The sequence below is a fragment of the Poromitra crassiceps genome (assembly GCF_964638095.1).
Source record: "Poromitra crassiceps genome assembly, chromosome: 10".
Taxonomy (NCBI): domain Eukaryota; kingdom Metazoa; phylum Chordata; class Actinopteri; order Beryciformes; family Melamphaidae; genus Poromitra; species Poromitra crassiceps.
The window spans coordinates 39,926,525-39,949,129 of NC_139631.1; the positions used below are offsets into that span (position 1 = coordinate 39,926,525).

General features: G+C 43.0%; 1 protein-coding gene across 1 annotated transcript in view; it reads left to right on the top strand.

The window, feature by feature from the left end:
• The window catches only part of LOC310784438 (uncharacterized protein C22orf15-like), a gene marked incomplete at its 3' end in the record, with an annotated part of 8,721 nt that extends 1,683 nt beyond the window's left edge, over window positions 1-7,038 (top strand). Inside the window, exons 3-5 of the mRNA XM_083645436.1 lie at window positions 809-934; window positions 5,868-5,942; window positions 7,013-7,038. Coding sequence (XP_083501562.1) covers window positions 809-934; window positions 5,868-5,942; window positions 7,013-7,038 — 227 coding nt within the window. The remainder of the gene's footprint in view (window positions 1-808; window positions 935-5,867; window positions 5,943-7,012) is intronic.
• Window positions 7,039-22,605: the final 15,567 nt, after the last annotated feature.

Sequence of the window (22,605 nt, forward strand, 5' to 3'; positions counted from 1 at the left end):
TACCACCCAACAAGAATATTTCAAGTGTTTCAAGTGCTTTACTGAAATATTTGGACCATATAATGATAATACAATTATCTCAACCTTAAAAGGTTACATATAGGTGCCAAAAAGCCATAAAATCACATCAAAGAACAAAGAAAAACAACAACTATAATTCAAGTTTAAACAGTAAGTGTGCAGCTGTAGCATTTTTTTTTTTTTTTTTTTTTTTTTTTAACTTTTCAACTGAGCATGCAGACAATTAAAATAAGGGTGCAATGCATGCTTTTGCACCCCCGTAGAACCGGGCCTGCAAGTTACTGAAAATGGGTAATTAGTTACAGTTACTAGTTCTCTCAAAAAGTAAAGTTGTCCATTATTTCCATGTCCTAAAGTAACTAGTAACTAGCCCAGTTACTATTTCAGTAACTGTAATTGAGTTAATACATTTGAAAAAGTAACTAGATTACTAGTTACTGCAAAAAGTAAAACCCTGAATCAAGCCTGTCTGACCTTCCTGTAGAAGTGAAAAGTGAAAAGAATTCCTCCACAGTTCTAAATATATACTTTGACTTTATTATAACTCCCATACTGTGATCATTTCAAACAATATGACGACAAGCAAATTAAAATTACATTAATATCCATTGAATGATGTAAATGACTTGAAGCTTTTGATATATCTGACAAGTGACAAATCTATGTCACGACATGTACTGATTGTTACACCATTGCTTTAACCCGGATTTGGTTTAGAGCAGAAAAGTGATGCATAGGGAACTTGTCTAAAGATGTGCTTGTGGCCTGGTGGGCATGTCTGGTGCAGACTGTGTGGACCTGATGGACAGCAGCAGCGGCACAGTGGTGAAGCTGGAGGAGAAGCAGCACAGTGTGGATCTGGCCAGCAGTGTGCTGGCAGAGAGGCAACATTACGTTGTGCTACGAGTCTGCCGTGAGTCACTCTACTGTGCACACACACACATGCACACTCACGCACGCACGCACGCACGCACACACACACACACACACACACACACACACACACACACACACACGCATGCATTTTCTTTGGTGACTCGGACTTGAACAATGGGGACTCGTCGACTCATTCATTCATTCATCCATTCATTCATATGAAGTGATGTCTGGTTGTGATTGTGGAACCTGTTTCATCACACAGTGTAGTTCATATGAAGTGATGTCTGGTTGTGAGTGTAGAACCTGTTTCATCACACAGTGTAGTTCATATGAAGTGATGTCTGGTTGTGAGTCTAGAACCTGTTTCATCACACAGTGTAGTTCATATGAAGTGATGTCTGGTTGTGAGTGTAGAACCTGTTTCATCACACAGTGTAGTTCATATGAAGTGATGTCTGGTTGTGAGTGTAGAACCTGTTTCATCACACAGTGTAGTTCATATGAAGTGATGTCTGGTTGTGAGTGTGGAACCTGTTTCATCACACAGTGTAGTTCATATGAAGTGATGTCTGGTTGTGAGTGTAGAACCTGTTTCATCACACAGTGTAGTTCATATGAAGTGATGTCTGGTTGTGAGTCTAGAACCTGTTTCATCACACAGTGTAGTTCATATGAAGTGATGTCTGGTTGTGAGTCTAGAACCTGTTTCATCACACAGTGTAGTTCATATGAAGTGATGTCTGGTTGTGATTGTGGAACCTGTTTCATCACACAGTGTAGTTCATATGAAGTGATGTCTGGTTGTGAGTGTGGAACCTGTTTCATCACACAGTGTAGTTCATATGAAGTGATGTCTGGTTGTGAGTGTAGAACCTGTTTCATTACACAGTGTAGTTCATATGAAGTGATGTCTGGTTGTGAGTGTAGAACCTGTTTCATCACACAGTGTAGTTCATATGAAGTGATGTCTGGTTGTGAGTCTAGAACCTGTTTCATCACACAGTGTAGTTCATATGAAGTGATGTCTGGTTGTGAGTCTAGAACCTGTTTCATCACACAGTGTAGTTCATATGAAGTGATGTCTGGTTGTGAGTGTAGAACCTGTTTCATTACACAGTGTAGTTCATATGAAGTGATGTCTGGTTGTGAGTGTAGAACCTGTTTCATCACACAGTGTAGTTCATATGAAGTGATGTCTGGTTGTGAGTCTAGAACCTGTTTCATCACACAGTGTAGTTCATATGAAGTGATGTCTGGTTGTGAGTCTAGAACCTGTTTCATCACACAGTGTAGTTCATATGAAGTGATGTCTGGTTGTGAGTCTAGAACCTGTTTCATCACACAGTGTAGTTCATATGAAGTGATGTCTGGTTGTGAGTGTAGAACCTGTTTCATCACACAGTGTAGTTCATATGAAGTGATGTCTGGTTGTGAGTGTAGAACCTGTTTCATCACACAGTGTAGTTCATATGAAGTGATGTCTGGTTGTGAGTGTAGAACCTGTTTCATCACACAGTGTAGTTCATATGAAGTGATGTCTGGTTGTGAGTCTAGAACCTGTTTCATCACACAGTGTAGTTCATATGAAGTGATGTCTGGTTGTGAGTCTAGAACCTGTTTCATCACACAGTGTAGTTCATATGAAGTGATGTCTGGTTGTGAGTGTAGAACCTGTTTCATCACACAGTGTAGTTCATATGAAGTGATGTCTGGTTGTGAGTGTAGAACCTGTTTCATCACACAGTGTAGTTCATATGAAGTGATGTCTGGTTGTGAGTGTAGAACCTGTTTCATCACACAGTGTAGTTCATATGAAGTGATGTCTGGTTGTGAGTGTAGAACCTGTTTCATCACACAGTGTAGTTCATATGAAGTGATGTCTGGTTGTGAGTGTAGAACCTGTTTCATCACACAGTGTAGTTCATATGAAGTGATGTCTGGTTGTGAGTGTAGAACCTGTTTCATCACACAGTGTAGTTCATATGAAGTGATGTCTGGTTGTGAGTGTGGAACCTGTTTCATCACACAGTGTAGTTCATATGAAGTGATGTCTGGTTGTGAGTCTAGAACCTGTTTCATCACACAGTGTAGTTCATATGAAGTGATGTCTGGTTGTGAGTGTGGAACCTGTTTCATCACACAGTGTAGTTCATATGAAGTGATGTCTGGTTGTGAGTGTGGAACCTGTTTCATCACACAGTGTAGTTCATATGAAGTGATGTCTGGTTGTGAGTCTAGAACCTGTTTCATCACACAGTGTAGTTCATATGAAGTGATGTCTGGTTGTGAGTGTGGAACCTGTTTCATCACACAGTGTAGTTCATATGAAGTGATGTCTGGTTGTGAGTGTAGAACCTGTTTCATCACACAGTGTAGTTCATATGAAGTGATGTCTGGTTGTGAGTCTAGAACCTGTTTCATTACACAGTGTAGTTCATATGAAGTGATGTCTGGTTGTGAGTCTAGAACCTGTTTCATCACACAGTGTAGTTCATATGAAGTGATGTCTGGTTGTGAGTGTAGAACCTGTTTCATCACACAGTGTAGTTCATATGAAGTGATGTCTGGTTGTGAGTGTGGAACCTGTTTCATCACACAGTGTAGTTCATATGAAGTGATGTCTGGTTGTGAGTGTAGAACCTGTTTCATCACACAGTGTAGTTCATATGAAGTGATGTCTGGTCTCGAGTCTAGAACCTGTTTCATCACACAGTGTAGTTCATATGAAGTGATGTCTGGTTGTGAGTGTGGAACCTGTTTCATCACACAGTGTAGTTCATACGAAGTGATGTCTGGTTGTGAGTGTGGAACCTGTTTCATCACACAGTGTAGTTCATATGAAGTGATGTCTGGTTGTGAGTGTAGAACCTGTTTCATCACACAGTGTAGTTCATATGAAGTGATGTCTGGTTGTGAGTGTAGAACCTGTTTCATCACACAGTGTAGTTCATATGAAGTGATGTCTGGTTGTGAGTGTAGAACCTGTTTCATCACACAGTGTAGTTCATATGAAGTGATGTCTGGTTGTGAGTGTAGAACCTGTTTCATCACACAGTGTAGTTCATATGAAGTGATGTCTGGTTGTGAGTGTAGAACCTGTTTCATCACACAGTGTAGTTCATATGAAGTGATGTCTGGTTGTGAGTGTAGAACCTGTTTCATCACACAGTGTAGTTCATATGAAGTGATGTCTGGTTGTGAGTCTAGAACCTGTTTCATCACACAGTGTAGTTCATATGAAGTGATGTCTGGTTGTGAGTCTAGAACCTGTTTCATCACACAGTGTAGTTCATATGAAGTGATGTCTGGTTGTGAGTGTAGAACCTGTTTCATCACACAGTGTAGTTCATATGAAGTGATGTCTGGTTGTGAGTCTAGAACCTGTTTCATCACACAGTGTAGTTCATATGAAGTGATGTCTGGTTGTGAGTCTAGAACCTGTTTCATCACACAGTGTAGTTCATATGAAGTGATGTCTGGTTATGAGTGTAGAACCTGTTTCATCACACAGTGTAGTTCATATGAAGTGATGTCTGGTTGTGAGTCTAGAACCTGTTTCATCACACAGTGTAGTTCATATGAAGTGATGTCTGGTTGTGAGTCTAGAACCTGTTTCATCACACAGTGTAGTTCATATGAAGTGATGTCTGGTTGTGAGTGTAGAACCTGTTTCATCACACAGTGTAGTTCATATGAAGTGATGTCTGGTTGTGAGTCTAGAACCTGTTTCATCACACAGTGTAGTTCATATGAAGTGATGTCTGGTTGTGAGTGTAGAACCTGTTTCATTACACAGTGTAGTTCATATGAAGTGATGTCTGGTTGTGAGTGTAGAACCTGTTTCATCACACAGTGTAGTTCATATGAAGTGATGTCTGGTTGTGAGTGTAGAACCTGTTTCATCACACAGTGTAGTTCATATGAAGTGATGTCTGGTTGTGAGTGTAGAACCTGTTTCATTACACAGTGTAGTTCATATGAAGTGATGTCTGGTTGTGAGTGTAGAACCTGTTTCATCACACAGTGTAGTTCATATGAAGTGATGTCTGGTTGTGAGTGTAGAACCTGTTTCATCACACAGTGTAGTTCATATGAAGTGATGTCTGGTTGTGAGTGTAGAACCTGTTTCATCACACAGTGTAGTTCATATGAAGTGATGTCTGGTTGTGAGTCTAGAACCTGTTTCATCACACAGTGTAGTTCATATGAAGTGATGTCTGGTTGTGAGTCTAGAACCTGTTTCATCACACAGTGTAGTTTATATGAAGTGATGTCTGGTTGTGAGTCTAGAACCTGTTTCATCACACAGTGTAGTTCATATGAAGTGATGTCTGGTTGTGAGTGTAGAACCTGTTTCATCACACAGTGTAGTTCATATGAAGTGATGTCTGGTTGTGAGTCTAGAACCTGTTTCATCACACAGTGTAGTTTATATGAAGTGATGTCTGGTTGTGAGTGTAGAACCTGTTTCATCACACAGTGTAGTTCATATGAAGTGATGTCTGGTTGTGAGTCTAGAACCTGTTTCATTACACAGTGTAGTTCATATGAAGTGATGTCTGGTTGTGAGTCTAGAACCTGTTTCATCACACAGTGTAGTTTATATGAAGTGATGTCTGGTTGTGAGTGTAGAACCTGTTTCATCACACAGTGTAGTTCATATGAAGTGATGTCTGGTTGTGAGTCTAGAACCTGTTTCATTACACAGTGTAGTTCATATGAAGTGATGTCTGGTTGTGAGTCTAGAACCTGTTTCATCACACAGTGTAGTTTATATGAAGTGATGTCTGGTTGTGAGTGTAGAACCTGTTTCATCACACAGTGTAGTTCATATGAAGTGATGTCTGGTTGTGAGTCTAGAACCTGTTTCATCACACAGTGTAGTTCATATGAAGTGATGTCTGGTTGTGAGTGTAGAACCTGTTTCATCACACAGTGTAGTTCATGCCTTTTCTTTCTCTAATCAGGAGGAGATCATAATGAAGGCCAGAAGTATGTGTCCCTCCTAAATAACGTCAGCCAGAGCCACCCTGAGTTCACAGGTAATGGATTACTCACTGTCACTGGATTACTGACACCACACTGTACTGGACTGACCGGGGAGCTTGAAACGGCTCTCTGTGGCCTCCTGCTGGTCAGATGAATATCTGCAACTGAAAAGATTTATGTGGATTTTTTTTTTGGACACACTGGATCATCTATATCAGTGGTTCTCAATGTGCGGTACGGGGACCACCACGGGGACCACCAGGGGTGCTTGAGGGGGTTCCAGGGGGTCCCCAACAAATTGAAGAATTGTAAAACTTCATCATTGTTTAATTTATAAGGAGTTAATTCATTAGAGAATGTAGAAGAATGACATGAATGACATGCCATGTATATATATATACAGAAATTTCCAACAAAAGGTTTTTAGGTTTTTACTCATCTAAACTCATCTAAACTACTTTAATTGTTTTTACTGTGGCATGTTATTCGTATTGACCTCAAAACCGTTATCCTATTTGTGAAAACTTTGGGAAAAGGGTCAACTTCACTGTTTTCCCCATCTAGACTGCATAAGACCAGGCCCAATTCAAAGACCATTACACTTACAGGATGTAGCGCAAGGGAAGATCACGCTATTCCCCCCAGTTCCCCTCCCCCCGAGGCGGGCACCTTGACCGACCAGGGGAAGGCACTAGTGCACCGACCAGGACTCATACCATTGATCCGGCTTCCCACCCACAGACACGGCCAATTGTGCTGGTATGGAGGCCCGACCAAGGAGGTACCGCAGGGGCTCGAACCTGCGACCCTTCTGTTGGTGGTCAGGGAATCTACCACTGCACTACCTATAAGCCCTTATTCTGTCAAATTTTCTGTTTCAGATATGCTGAGAAAAATAACAAACTCCGATAGAGAGCGAGACAAAAAGGCCGGATCCCAAAGGAGAGGATGGACACACAGAGACAGTTCTGCAGCCAGACCCACAGCAAAAACAAGAGCCATCAAATGAAACAATATCTAGTCTACAAGTCAGAACCTGCAGTGTGAACTGGGCCACACAATGCCTGTGTAGTCTACAAGTCAGAACCTGCAGTGTGAACTGGGCCACACAATGCCTGTGTAGTCTCCAAGTCAGAACCTGCAGTGTGAACTGGGCCACACAATGCCTGTGTAGTCTACAAGTCAGAACCTGCAGTGTGAACTGGGCCACACAATGCCTGTGTAGTCTACAAGTCAGAACCTGGAGTGTGAACTGGGCCACACAATGCCTGTGCTACAAGTCAGAACCTGCAGTGTGAACTGGGCCACACAATGCCTGTGTAGTCTACAAGTCAGAACCTGCAGTGTGAACTGGGCCACACAATGCCTGTGTAGTCTACAAGTCAGAACCTGCAGTGTGAACTGGGCCACACAATGCCTGTGTAGTCTACAACTCAGAACCTGCAGTGTGAACTGGGCCACACAATGCCTGTGTAGTCTACAAGTCAGAACCTGCAGTGTGAACTGGGCCACACAATGCCTGTGCTACAAGTCAGAACCTGCAGTGTGAACTGAGCCACACAATGCCTGTGGCACAAAGACAAGTACCAGTTGTAAAATGGCTGATAAAGAACTTTGCGCTGTAAAGCATGATATTGTGACAAAGTGAAAGTTGCATTCACACATCTCTAACTGACCATCTGTCAAACAAGTGCTATTGGAATTCTATCATTCATGCTTGCTGTGCACTTGAACATGATCTGTTGTTGCTAGTAGCATGTTGCTAGTAGCATGTTGCTAGTAGCATGTTGCTAGTAGGGGTTGGAATCAGAGTATCAGCTATTCTGCAATACTTGATGCATTGCAAGATAATTAATCTCAGATACATCACAATATCTGTGTAACTGAAGAAGAAAACCACTCCTAAAATGGCAAAAAGCAGGTATTCTGTGTTTATTCACCTCATTGTGTTGTCAGTATATATATATACAGTATATATATATATATATATATATATATATATATATATATACAGTATACATATATATATATATATACAGTATACATATATATATACACACACAGTATATACATGTATATATACGGTATATATATATATATACAGTATATAGACGTGTGTATATATATATAGTATTGCTTCTATTTGTACCGTTGCCAATGAACTCATCTTAATGGGATACTTCAGCATTTTGAATCATACTTGGCTCTTACTCGGCTACACCTTGATGACCTGAAGGAACCACTTATTTAAGTCAAACATGAAATAAATATCTAGCAGAAGACAATAAAGCCTTTGTTTGTAAAGACGCAGGTCTTCTCCTAATCAGCCCTTACATTTCAAGAGATATTGAAGTCTATCAAAGATCAAATTAGAGACAAATATTTTAAGTAACCCAAAACATTTATGTTAAAAAAGATATATACATACAGTGTATACAGAACAAAATATATACAGAAATAATATGAATATAATATAATAATGAGAAATTATAATATAATAATGAGAAATAATGTATACACAATGTATACAGAACAAAATATAACGTGGCAATTATTTTTCTACAAAAAGAAATAATATATACAGAACAAAATATATACAGAAATAATGGGAATATAATCTAATAATATAAGAAATGATATATATACAGGTTACAGAACAAAATATAACCTGGCCATTTTTTCTACAAAACGGCAGCTGACCCTATGGCGCTGTAGGAGGCACGTCAGGCACAAATGTCTAGCAGGCAATAATTGCAAACACCAATTACATTTTCTCACTTTGACATATATACATAATATATATATATATATACACTCAAATGAAATACTGTAAGTACAGTCTGCAATCTGTAAAACGTTTAAGCATTGGAATGTGTCCTCTGTATTCCTGCAAGAGTGACTCAACAAAAGCTGAAGTTAGGAGGGAAATAAAGAAAAAGACAAAATAATATAATCCTATAAGTACAGCGGAGGTCACTGTATGCAGAGCATCTTCACAGTTGGGGCAGTTTGTCAACAGCCATGTCACATTTTTTGCAGCAATATCTGGGTTGATACCACTTGTTACACAGATTTGGTGCAAGATTTAACCATTTTTGACAACTCGAGAATTGATTGGAGGGGGGGGGGGGCGGGGGGGGACCCCTTTGAAATGGCCATGCCAGTTTTTCCCTCGCCAAAATTTAGCATAACTTTGGAGGACTATTTAGCCTCCTTCCTGACAAGCTAGCATAACATTTAACCACTGGATGCATTAGGACTTCTAGTTTCATATGACACCAGTAGCTTCACTGTAGCTTTAAAAACGAGCAGCCTAGCCTCTGCAAGACAGTAATATCGTCCGTTACGCATCCAACCAGTTCAGCGCCCCCTGGTGACTGCGGCGCCCTAGGCGAGCGCCTAGAGCTATATGGCCTGTGCCTATAGCTACAGTATATGGCCTGTGCCTAGAGCCGGCCCTGGTCAAATCTGGAGTCTGGAGGGAAGAGGTCTGTGGTGCGCGGCTACATGAGTCAGTACGACTATCTAATGGTCACCTCCGCCACACCAGCTATTTCTCCCATCTGGTCCTGGGTCTTGTTCTCAGCCGAGGCCTGTGAGGCCATGGAGATGGCCTCAGAGTTAGGGCTCCTGCCGCGCAGCAGGTCCAGCTCCACCGCCTTCCTGGTGATGCGGTCCATGCTCGTCTCCAGCGCCTGTCCTTGGAACCCCTTCTTGTCTACGGGCACGATGTAGACGCAGGAAGATGCGATGGCGTCGTTGGCTCGCCCTTTCAGGCTCTTCTGTTCGTAAAACTTGTTTGAAGACCTTGTTTGTTCTGTCGATGGGATTGCTAGGTAGGTTGATGCGGTCGGCCATGGCGGTGATCTCTTTGAAGGCGATGAGCGTGGCACGGTCCTCACTCCTCCTCACTCCTCAGCCTGGGGAAAGCAGCAACAGAGGGCCCTCAACACCCTGGAGCCGAATCTGCGCAGCTTCTTAACAGGTCTGAATTCTGCAAGAAAAGTCATTTGAAGTTGAGTCAAATGGTCACCCTGCTCAACATGAGGAAACATACTATGAGGCAGAAATAATACATTTGTACAGATCAAATTTGGATCTTACTTTTTGGCTTGACCACAGTGGGGGCAGCGGTGGAAGCCCCGTCAGCTGGGCCAGTGGTGGCAGTTGTCATGGCAACATCCATCGTCAGGAAGGCCTCTCTCACACTGTAAGAAATATGACAGTCAATCAATTCATCCATCAATCAATCAATTAATCAATCAATCACTCAATCAATCCATCATTCCTATCATCCATCCCTCCATCCATCAAGCCCCTGTCCAACCATGTGTTTTGTCTGTTAACAGCGTTCACACCAAGACACACAACAGGCATACACACTGCAGCGTTCACACCAAGACACACAACAGGCAGCGTTCACACCAAGACACACAACAGGCACACACACTTACTAAGAGCTGTGCCTGGTGTAGAGGTCCTCCAGGAGTCCCAGGTGGAGGAATGGATCCTGCAGAGCTTTAGCGGGTGTTACTCTCTGCCTCACGTCCACTTCCAGCATGGTTTCCAGGAGGTTGAGAAACATCATCTTGTCCCATACTTCAATTGGACCTGCTGCCTCTGGGTTCCGCTGCATTTAAAAACACAGTCAATGACAGTTCAGTCAAATTCACCTCACAGCTCATTTGAAAAGCAGCAAATGAACACTATTTATATTCAAGTCTGTCTGTCTGTCTAATTGGTAGTCATAGCAATTGTTATAAGACTTGTCAGTGCCAAATGCAAGCAAGGAAGGGAGGTTCAGTCTGTCAGTCTGTCTGTGAGACAGTCAGTCAGTCTGTGAGTCAGTGAGTCAGTCTGTCTGTATGTGAGTCAGTCAGTCTGTCTGTGAGACAGTCAGTCAGTCTGTGAGTCAGTCTGTCTGTATGTGAGTCAGTCAGTCTGTCTGTGAGACAGTCAGTCAGTCTGTCTGTCTGTCTGTGAGACAGTCAGTCAGTCTGTGTCTGTCAGTGAGTCAGTCAGTCTGTCTGTGAGTCAGTCAGTCTGTCTGTGAGTCAGTCAGTCAGTCTGTGTCTGTCAGTCTGTCTGTCTGTGAGTCAGTCAGTCTGTGTCAGTCAGTCAGTCTGTGTCTGTCAGTCTGTCCTTCCTTCCTTCTATTTGGCACTTGACACGTCTTTAATTTAAACAATGAAAACCAAATCAATGCTGGTCTTGATATGTGGCTCACATACACACATACAGTAATACTGGACTACTACTACACCAACTTTAGGAGCAGTAAAGATTCTAAACACATTAAACTCCATTTGAATGTTAACCTTTCAAGCTGAAACACACACACACACACACACACACACACACACACACACACACACACACACACACACACACACACACACACACACACACACACACACACACACACACACACACACACACTTTCTTAAGAAAACAGGGGGCACTTACATATAGCAACTCTTGCCTGAAGCGCATCTTCCATGGGGACTGGATGTCTATTGTGCCCCTCTGCCCGGTGAACTCCTCAGGTGACTAAAGAAACAGAACGTAGGCCTATGAGATACTTCTTCACACATGTTTGAACAATCTTCAAAGAATTATGGAAAAAGAAAAAACAGGCAGAGCCAAAGCAGGAGGGTGTTACAATACCTTCAGTGTCCAGATGCCCTCATCCTGCCTGAAGAACATGGAGGTGTAGACTCCAGCATCCAGCATCTTGTTCTCTGGAACCCCCCGTGTGTCCACAATGCATCTCATCTGGAAAGACAATACAGCAGCACATTAGCATAGATTCTACATCACATCTCCATATGGCTCTGTGGAGGAAGCCACCTGGTGGTCTTATGAGTAACTGCACAGTCAAATATAGGCATAGGTATGTACTTACGGCATCATATTCATTATTGTACATGAACATGGGGGTACCCAGGATCATGTAGGCCACGACACAACCCAGGGCCCACATGTCTATGGCCTCAGTAGGCTGGAGGCCCAAGATGACCTCTGGAGCCCTGAAGGTGGAAGACCAGAGACAAAACATAAGACAAACAAATAAACAAAATGTTGACACCAACTGTGAATTGTAGTCAAATGTAAAAAAAACAAATCCTAGAAGCTAGAGGAATGATAGAAGAACCCCAACTATTCATGAACAGTAGTGCTACAAAACTCTCAATAGAACATACCTGAAAATCAGAGCAGAGAATGTGTCTCCAGGGCTGACTGAGGCGACAGGAGCGGCCAGGCCAAAGTCGATGAGCTTGACTTTGTAGGGCTGATCCACGGCATTCACCAGCATGATGTTGTCTGGTTTAATGTCCCCGTGGATCAGCCCTACTGACTTCAGGCCTGCCAGAGCCTGGACCAGCTGCTTCATGATGGGCCTGATCTCAGTGAGAGTTAACGCTCTCTCTCTGATCAGGCTGTACAGGGTCCGGTCCAGCATCTCGAACACAAGACAGGGGTGTCCCTGGTGAACAAAGCAGTCATGCCATTTCACCAGGTGACACATGTCTGTGTTCAACATGCTGATGGTCTCCAGCATCGCCCGCTGGGGAGAGAAGATGAGAAGATAGCCAGGTTCATTGCATTGCATAACTGAAATAAACAACAATATTTGTCTTTTCTTTTCTTTTTTACAGCAGATGACACAGTGAGCCATTTCAACCCATGAAATGCAGATTTTCTTAATGTATACATTTATATGTCAAAGTCAGCATTGAGGTGTTTCATCATAGCCAGCCATATAATTTAGTTTACAGGTCAAAAAGCATGATTAACTAAACTAAAATTAAACTATTTTAAACAACAACAACTAACTCTGCTTACTGACAGCTGGGTATATACAACTGATTTTAAACAATTTAACAGTCATCATGCGAAATTGATCATCACAATAATAAAATACGTACCTCTCTGTTATAGTCCTTTAAGGCATGAGCCCCCCTCCCCAGGACCTTCACAGCCACGTCCGTCTGTGTGTCGCTCTTGCAGTACCGGGCAACTTTACCAAAGCAGCCCTCGCCCATAACGGCCTGCAGCCAGTAATCAGTGGAGGCGCTGCAGAGCACGTCCGGGAGGCTCCAATGGCGCATAGCGCTGCTGTTGCCGCTAGAGCCATCTGGGTCGAACCCAGAGTCGACCGGGGCATGGAGATGTGTTGGGCTGCTGGAGCTGCAGGTGCTGCTCCAGACAACCTCATGATAGTCATCAGTGGTGGTGACATACATCGTTTGAGATGTCAGCTTTTCAACGGGTGCTCAAGAGACAACTGAAATACTTCTTGTTCGAGAGAGAACTAGCGACTGACTGATCTCTCAAATGGCAGTGTCGCCGTTTTAAACTTGTCCAAATCCCCGCCTCTCTGTCAGAACCAATCAACGTTCGAGAAGGGATGCGCTGCACAAGTCGGCCAATCACATGCGACCTCAATATTTCATCAATAAGGCTTCAGGTAACATGTTCGTTTTCATGCTAATCTGCTGGAATTGAATTAACGTTAACATTGAACTGAAGCGAAGTTTTGGCTATCTGCATTTTTATCGGTGATAAAATTGCGCGCATCTTTGACCACAGTCTTTGACGTGACGTTAAATGTAAATAGCTCTGTAACGTCAATCGCTAGCTAACGACTAAAGTTGGCTGTTTCTTTCAGATCATGGTGTCTGGTCTGGGTAGTAATGCTATAGCTAATGCTAATGCTAGGCTAGTCAGAAAACACACAAGCTAATGTTGATGATGACACTTCGTCTGCGGTTATTTGCACGCACTGGCGTCTGTTTATTACTGTAACTGTAATACTGTACATGATTTCAGATCATAGCGTCTAGTAGTAAGAAAACGCACAAGGCATTTGCATGTGTTCGCCAAAAAGATGGCATGGCCTCTATCTTAAGGTAGAATAATAATTATGGCACATCCATGTTCAAATTAACAGCATGACCCTGACTGACACAATACACTTTACTGTTTTCAATCATGCAGACTAATCAGATAACGTATGTGGTGGCAGTTAGCATTGTAGGCTATGTGTTTATAACGTAGTGGCACTTAAGCATTATAATGTGTTCATAACGTTGGGCAGTGACTGTGTTGCATCACTTTATTACAGAAAGTGTCTCTGCAGCTGAGGGGGACAGATGGCCTTGGTGACACAATCCTATAAATGCAGTTGTGGATTTCACTCACAAGGTAACTTCAGTTACATCTGAACTGGTGGTTACAATCATGTCAAGTTGCTGTTGTTGTTTTAGTCTAGCAACTGGGCTGTGCAGTGTAGTTAGCATGTAGCTAGTAGTTTTATATCTCCTGGAAAACATGAAATGCTTCCTTCATCTGACTTTGAGGTTGAGTTTTACAGTTACCAACAATAAAAATAAATGTTTATATATTTTACTGTTAAGTTCTTTACAGTGTGTCAGTGGTTCTCAAACCTTTTCACAGCAAGGACCCCTAGACTGACACAAATTAGACCACAGACAGATTTTTGCTTTTAGATGTTTTATTACATAGAAGAGGAAGGGACACCTGCGCACTGTCTTCACTTGCTCAAACAGGGATTTAGTATACAACGTTTGGGTACAAGACCTTTTTCAAGTATATGCTGACAGGAGGAATAGACAACTATATATACAGAAGGCTGGCTTCACAGTGACCAGTCATTACAGACATCATATCAGACTAGCTTCACAGTGACCAGTCATTACAGACATCATATCAGACTGGCTTCACAGTGACCAGTCATTACAGACATCATATCAGACTAGCTTCACAGTGACCAGTCATTACAGACATCATATCAGGCTGGCTTCACAGTGACCAGTCATTACAGACATCATATCAGACTGGCTTCACAGTGACCAGTCATTACAGACATCATATCAGACTAGCTTCACAGTGACCAGTCATTACAGACATCATATCAGGCTGGCTTCACAGTGACCAGTCATTACAGACATCATATCAGACTAGCTTCACAGTGACCAGTCATTACAGACATCATATCAGTGGCAAAAGCCTTCACCTTGTGGCTCACAGTGAGCTCCTCCTTCAATTACTAGACCTCAACTGTGCTTCAATTGAATAGGCACTAACATGCATTTTCTCTGATCAGATTGCATTATATAGATCTTGAACACATTAGCCTGATTTCATATACACCTGGCGTTAACATGCGTTTTGGGTGATCAGATTGATGGCAATCTGATCACCCAAAACAGGTGTCCTCTCAATCCACATAGACAGAGCCAGTCCGCCCTCTACGCTCACTACACATCTAGCATAAGACCCCCAACACTGTAAAATTGCACAAAAGAACTTACATTGATAAGAAGTGACAACTAATACATCATCCATTGGAACACCAGCGCATAGCAAACCTGCCATTTTGGCCTGTTGTCCCATTGTGCCAAAGCGGCACTCTCAAAAAGTAATGGTCAATTCTTGCCTTGAACACTCTTTGGCTGCTCTCAGGCAGGCAGGCAATCAGGCAGGCAAGCAGACAGACACAGACGGCCAGGCAAACAGGCAGGCAGACAGGCAGACAGGCACAGGCAGGCACAGGCAGGCAGGCAGACAGGCAGACAGGCAGGTAGGCAGGTAGGTAGGCAGGCAGACAGGCACAGGCAGACAGACAGACAGATAGATAGATAGACAGACAGACAGACAGACAGACAGGCACAGGCAGGCACAGGCAGGCAGGCAGGCAGGCAGGCAGACAGGCAGACAGACAGGCAGGTAGACAGACAGGCACAGGCAGGCAGACAGACAGACAGACAGATAGATAGATAGATAGATAGATAGATAGATAGACAGACAGACAGACAGACAGACAGACAGACAGACAGACAGACAGCCAGATAGATAGATAGATAGATAGATAGATAGATAGATACACAGGCAGACCGACAGACAGACAGACAGACAGACAGACAGACAGACAGACAGACAGACAGACAGACAGCCAGATAGATAGATAGATAGATAGATAGATAGACAGACAGACAGACAGACAGACAGACAGACAGACAGACAGACAGACAGATAGATAGATAGATAGATAGATAGACAGGCAGACCGACAGACAGACAGACAGACAGACAGACAGACAGATAGATAGATAGACAGATGTATGATGGAAAATATTCTCGAGAGAAGAAATTATATTCACAGTTGGTGGTGGTGCACACAAAAAAATCAAGACACAATACAAAATAACTGGAAAACACAAACAATAACAAAAACACTATTTATTTAGTCTATCAGACTCAGTCAAGGTTTAGTTAAAAGTCTGGACTAATTCAAGATGGAAAGCAAGGGAGTGACATTGACTAAATAGCTATTGATTACATATTAAATTAAAAATGTTTGGCATACTGGGCAATATGGATGCACATTGCTCATTAAATAATGACCACCAAGTATTCAGCTAAGCCAGAGTATAAAATAGTGTTTTATATTTGAACATGTATAACAGGAGATCTGGGGGAGAGCAGTTTGAAAAGGGCCGGATGCAACTGACAAAATTAATAATATTGTTGTTATCTATAATTTAGAGAGGTTCTCTGCTTAGGTTTGTCAGTAAAGGAGATGCTGGATCATCAGTCAGAGCCAGTACAAGCACAGACTCAGTTGACCCACAGTCAAGCTCATCCAGTACTAACACAGACCCAGTGCAGTCGGCTTCAGCAAGTACTAACAAGACTCAGTACAGCTTCAGCAAATAATAGCAGGCGATGTATTTGTACAGTACAGGAGGGAGGATTGTAATGGAAGCACTGAGGGGTCAGGTGTGACTGTGTGGCGATGGCAAAGGGCAGGTAGGAGGGGCCCCTCTTGCTTAGGGCACCAAGGAGGTCAGAACCAGCACTGCACATACAGTTGCTGTATGCGGATTGAGAGGACACATTGCATTTACACTTGTGTTCAATGTGGTCACAATGCATCCCTGACCACCTCCGGAGGTGGTTTGGCCGATCAGATCGCAATCCGTCTTCAGGGTCTTGCGAGCGTTTACACCTGTACTTTCAAGTGGTCAAGAACTATCCGATTGCAATCTGATCACAGAAAACACATGTTAGTGCCAGGTGTAAATGGCCTCTATGTGGGTCTTGGAAGAATCATATCTGTCAGTGTAAATAGCAGTCAAAGTCTATGCACCAAGGCATCAAGCAACACTAGTAACAATATAGAAAAAAGTAGAAAAAGAGACATAACATTTACAAAACAATACTTCATTTCATAACATTAAAGTCAACTCCAACTTCAATGACAGTAAAATGTACTAGGAAGTAGATGTAGACATGTTAACGATGTGAAGAAAAGGACATCAGCAAATATCTCTCTCTCTCACTCCCTCTCTCTCTCTCTCTCTCTCTCTCTCTCACTCTCTCTCTCACTCTCTCTCTCTCACTCTCTCTCTCTCACTCTCTCTCTCTCTCTCTCACTCTCTCTCTCTCTCTCACTCTCTCTCTCTCTCTCTCTCTCTCTCTCTCAGGCATCGTCTGCGGCTCAACACGCTCCTCCTGACACATCACTAGTGCTGCAGCTCCTGCAAAGAGGGAGATGATGGTAAATAGCTGAGTATATAGAATGAATACCACAGGGATGATGTATTTTGTAGTCGGCAGGTGGAAGTCCCGGACTTCCTGGATCTTACGGGGAAAAGTCAATGGGGTTTTAGAATGGGGATTTCACTTAAGTGCATAAAATAAGGTGGTCTGTGGTTAACAAAAGTTTATGGGAGTGCTAATTTGGGTTCAGCAGGATAATCTTCACAAACGTGAATCACTTTTATGACTTTTGAAGCATTTTCTTTGTAATTGCGTAAAAAAACGCATTTATGTTTCAAAAGTCCTAAAAGTGATTCAAATTCGTGAAGATTATCCTGCTGACCTCAAATTATCGCTCCCAGAAACTTTTGTTAACCACAGACCTTATTTTATTAATTTAAGTGAAATCCCCATTCTAAAACCCCATTGACTTTTCCCTGTAAATAAACTTGTGTTTGTTTTGACTCCTGCATTACAACACAGCTCACTGGCACTACTCCACCTGAGTTTTATCAGCATATCCCCACATGTAGGCAGTCATTTAAGCAACTTGAAGTTTGTTGATGCTTGCTTTGTTATACTTCACCCACAAGGGGGCAGTATCAGAACAGGAGTGGAATTTCCTTAGCATGCTTGTACATCAGTGTTAACATATTACATGTAATATAATACTTTTAGCAGTAACTCAGTAATATAACTTATTACTTATAGGATTTCAGTAATATTATACCAGTTACTTTGTCAAGTAACACAAGTTACAAATTGAGTTACATTTTATTAAATCAAAGCACTAAAAAAGATACAATCATTTCCTAATCAAACTGTGTGTTTTTATGCAAATAACCACTATAGATGACAATAACAAAAGGGAAAAGAATAACATTTAGAATTTTGGACGGTTTACACTGACTTCAAGGCAGTTGAAATTATTTTTCGGGATGGTTCTGGGGCGGCGATGTCATTCTGCTGCTGCTGTTGTTTTGGTGAAAGTACGGTAATGCAAAAGTAGTGTAATAAGTAACGAGTTACTCTATGTTGATGGAATAACGACAACGACAACTGTTAACACGTTTAACGTCTTTGGTGAAACTTCAGGTTGACATGTAGCATACAACCACTGCGGCGTCCATCCATCAACAACTAACTAGCCGCTCTCCTGCACATGCGCAGTACACAGTCTCTTAAAGGAACATACACCATTCACCCAGTGAGCAAGATGTAGCACTTAACAAACTCCCCTTTCTCTTTAACACATTGAGTGCCAGCCATGTTTTCAATCCTGTAGGTAAGTTGTGCCAGGGGTGTTTTTGACGATTCTGGCTCATTTTACAACAGCCGAGGATTATTTTCTGTTAAGAATTCATGAACACCAATCATCTAAAAATAACTAATAGAATGTGTGCTTTCTCTGTCTAAAAGAGTTAGTTTGCAGAGTTAGTAGTTATGTAGATATTAGCCGTTGAGTACAGCATGGTTTCAGCGTCTGGAAATTTATTCAGAGATAAATGGCTTTTTGTGAAACAGTCACTTTAACCATTCATTTTTGGCATCAGTAAGACCGTCAGACATTCTAAACAATAGTTTTGAACAGTAATTTCCTCCATAACAACAGGAAACACCCCTCTCATTCAAACTCCTCCCTCCGTGTGTCTTCTCCTCCTTCCTGGTCAGAAGCGCGTTGCTGCTGCCTGCCTGCCTGCCTGCGTGCCTGCCTGCCTGCTTGCCTGCGTGCGGACGCTCCTTGTGCGAGTCAAGATGGGCCGGGGAATGCGTGGGCGATGGGCAGATGTTGATTCTGGCCTTTCTGAGGTGTTTCAAAGTGTGTTTCACCTATAATCTATTTTGCAAATCGCTCTCCGCTCTCTGTGTGCTGCTGCCTGCGCGCGGCCGCTCCCGGGCAAGACAAGTCTGAAATGGATTACTGTAAAATCGCCTCGCCATTTCCTTGAATGGCTTGCTCCCGCGGCAGTTTTTTCTTTGATTTCGGTCGTCTGGGGGAGCACTGTCAACACTTAGTGGGTCGGTAAAATAGATTATACACATTCTCTTGCTCCAATAGTGATCTCGAAGATGTAAAAGTTGTTGATTGATGTCCCACCGTCAAAAAAAAAAAATGTTTATGTAAGACGAGTAAACTCGGCTCTGGCACTCAAGCGTTGGATTATGTAAGACGAATTATCTCGGCTATGGCACTTAACGTGTTAAAGTAAAATATAGTCCAAAAAAAACTTTTGTTATTTTAACCATTTAACATTATTATAACCAGGTTAGAAGCTTGAACTTTAATGACTAGAGTTTGTATAAAGAAAAGTCTCTGTCGTCTAGTCCATTAGGCCTTTAAGCTGCCATACTCCCTCGCTGAGAGCCCTCAGCAGAACGAGTGCAGATGCCCCCTTCTTTGTCCAGCAGTCAGCAAGCTGCTCCTTGGTAGCTGATCCAAGATCTGCTGGATGGTCCCAGAGTGGATGAGCTCTTTGACACTGCTGATTTCCAGGCGGAGTCTCTTCTCCGTGACAGATTTGGTGGACTTGACAGCATCAAGGAGAGAGTGAGTGTCTGTTACACACACAACGGGCAAATGGCTGTGTGTCCAATCACCTGTGGTGAGCTCCGTGTAGAGTCCTGCTAAAGTGCTTCGGACAACTCTCCTGATCCTCTTCGACTGCCAGCATAAGGCTGGGTTCACACCGGCGACCCAAGCCTTGCCTATACCCACGCTTTTAAATAGGCGTCCGTTTTAGTCAACGAGGCTGTGTACACCGTGCGCCTGAGCGTGAACCCTGTGTGTACCCACGCCTTGCCTGTGCCTTGCCGATTTTATCGTTTAGGCGTGAGTTCTATTTTCAAGCCGACAAGGCGCATGCAGGCAGGCTTCTTCTGTCAAGCCATGAAAGAAAAACGTGACAATATCCGTGGGAAATGGCAAAGTCAACTGAATTTCAAAATAAAATGGAGTTACTATAACAGTGTTGAGCAGAGAGAGAGAGAGATTGACGGGTGGCTATCACGTGGGGCTTTCTCCCTGTCTGCAAACAAATCTTCATGAGAGAGAATAGCGACCGAAGAAGCAAGATGGACAATGTTGTTGTGCCAGCACATATTCTTGCAAGATCACCTCTCTAAAATGTCCGACTATAGTCAGACCTGGTTATACATATCCAGCATCAATAGAACATTAAATATATCCGATTTATTTTACCTATGATAATTCGGGACCACACATGAAAAAATACAGTCGGGAGAGAGGAGAGGCGCTTGTGACTCGGCTCCAGGTTCAGCGTGCAACAGGCGTGCGGTGTGATCGCAAAAGCGTGTAATAGGTTCACGCCCAGCTCAAGGTCTGCAGGCGTAGGCGTGGGTTGAGGCAAGGCAAGGCGTAGGTTCTCCGTGTGAACTAAGCGTAAGGGTGAGAATCTTACCTTTTCTCCCATGAGCATGAACTGATGTCCACCCTGAGTGCCTCCATCTGGAAGGTTTCCCATAGAGGAATCACTGAACACCACCAGTTTCAGGGAGCTGTCTTTACCCAGGTGCTGAAACCTCAAGGTCACCTCTTCTGATTTCATTCTTCTGACCAGTTTGTTTACACAGTGCAGGGTCTGAACAGTAGCATGCTTTGTGCTGGATGCCAGGATGCAAATGTCACACATTATGTTGGGTCTGCTCTGCCTTGCCAGCCACAATATTTGACCAGTCTTTGACTTCAGCAGGTCCATTTCAATGTCTGTTAAAGGGGCCTCTCGCTGTGTGGCTCTGGCGGGATCCACAGGGATGGGTTGCACATTCTTTATGTAGGTACTTTGTTGCACCTGTATCTCATCCTCCAAGGAGTGAACCTCCATTCCAATGTAGCTGAAGCTGTTGTGTTCTTCATGCCCAACTTTAAAGGTGGCTTTCAGGTGGGGGATGACTGTTGTGGAGAATGTTTCTGTACCACCCCAGATAAAGTCATCAACGTGACAGGCAAGGACTCCCATCACTTGACACGAGTCATCCAGCCAGTAGAACACTGCTGGATCAACTTTCGACACAGTAGCTCCCAGCTGTTGCATGGTGTCTTTCACTCTATTATACCAGTATAGAGAAGCGTCTGCTAGGCCATACACACACTTCTTCAACTTCCATAGAGTCCCTTTGCTATGCACCTCTTGGGGAGGCCTGATGTAGACATTTCGGGTTAATTCTTTTCCTTGTAAAAAGGCTGCTTTAATGCCCATGGAGTTCAGCTGCCATTTCTTTTGACACATAACAGCCATGAGCATTTTCAGAGACTCTGAGGCACATGTAGGCGAGTCTTTTGGGAGCTCCTGAGTGTTTAGTTCTTCAAAGCCTCTTGCCACTAATATATCTTCAGGGACAACTCCATCAGGTGTCTCCTTGAGTGTACACACCCACCTTGTAGAGATGCATTTCTGGCCTTCATCTCTCACCTCTTCAAACACATCATTCTCTTTCCAGTTACTGAGTTCAGTGTGTTTGGCAGACAGGCACCAAAGCATCATCATCCACAATGAGTATGTCATCTTCATGAGGGTCAGCCCGTAACTCTACCTGCTCAGACGGGACTATTAGAAGATTGTTTATTTGTCCTAGGTTCATTGACCCTGTTGTGCCAGCCATATCCTCAGGCTCAGTGTACTGTACATTGTACCAGTCTTTGTGTGTTCCACTCGCCTTTCCTGCTCGGCTGAGGATTTTTCCAGTATGTGTTTGTTGGCCACTTTCACTATCCGTGTATTTCATTATTTGTCCAGTTTTCAGACTGAGGCCTTCACGAGTCGTGATAAGAGTGTGTCTGTGATACGTCACATTGTTCATGTATACCCCCTCCAGGCTGTAACGGTGTGTGGGGGGGCTCATGTATACCCCCTCCAGGCTGTAACGGTGTGTGGGGGGGGGGGCTCATTGTTGTTCATCCTGTGTCTCTCTTTACTTTTAGCAGGATTTCAGTGAGGGTCTGATTATGCCTTTCTAAAAGGCCATTACTCCATCATGGGCTATACGCTGCAGTTGTTTTCACTTCAATGTTAACGTTTTCAGCCATGTCCCTCATTTCTTCGTTGTTGAATTCACCTCCATTGTCACTGAACAACCTGCGTGGAGGACCATGAACACTTATCCAGCAGTGAATAAAGTGCTTCACTATCTC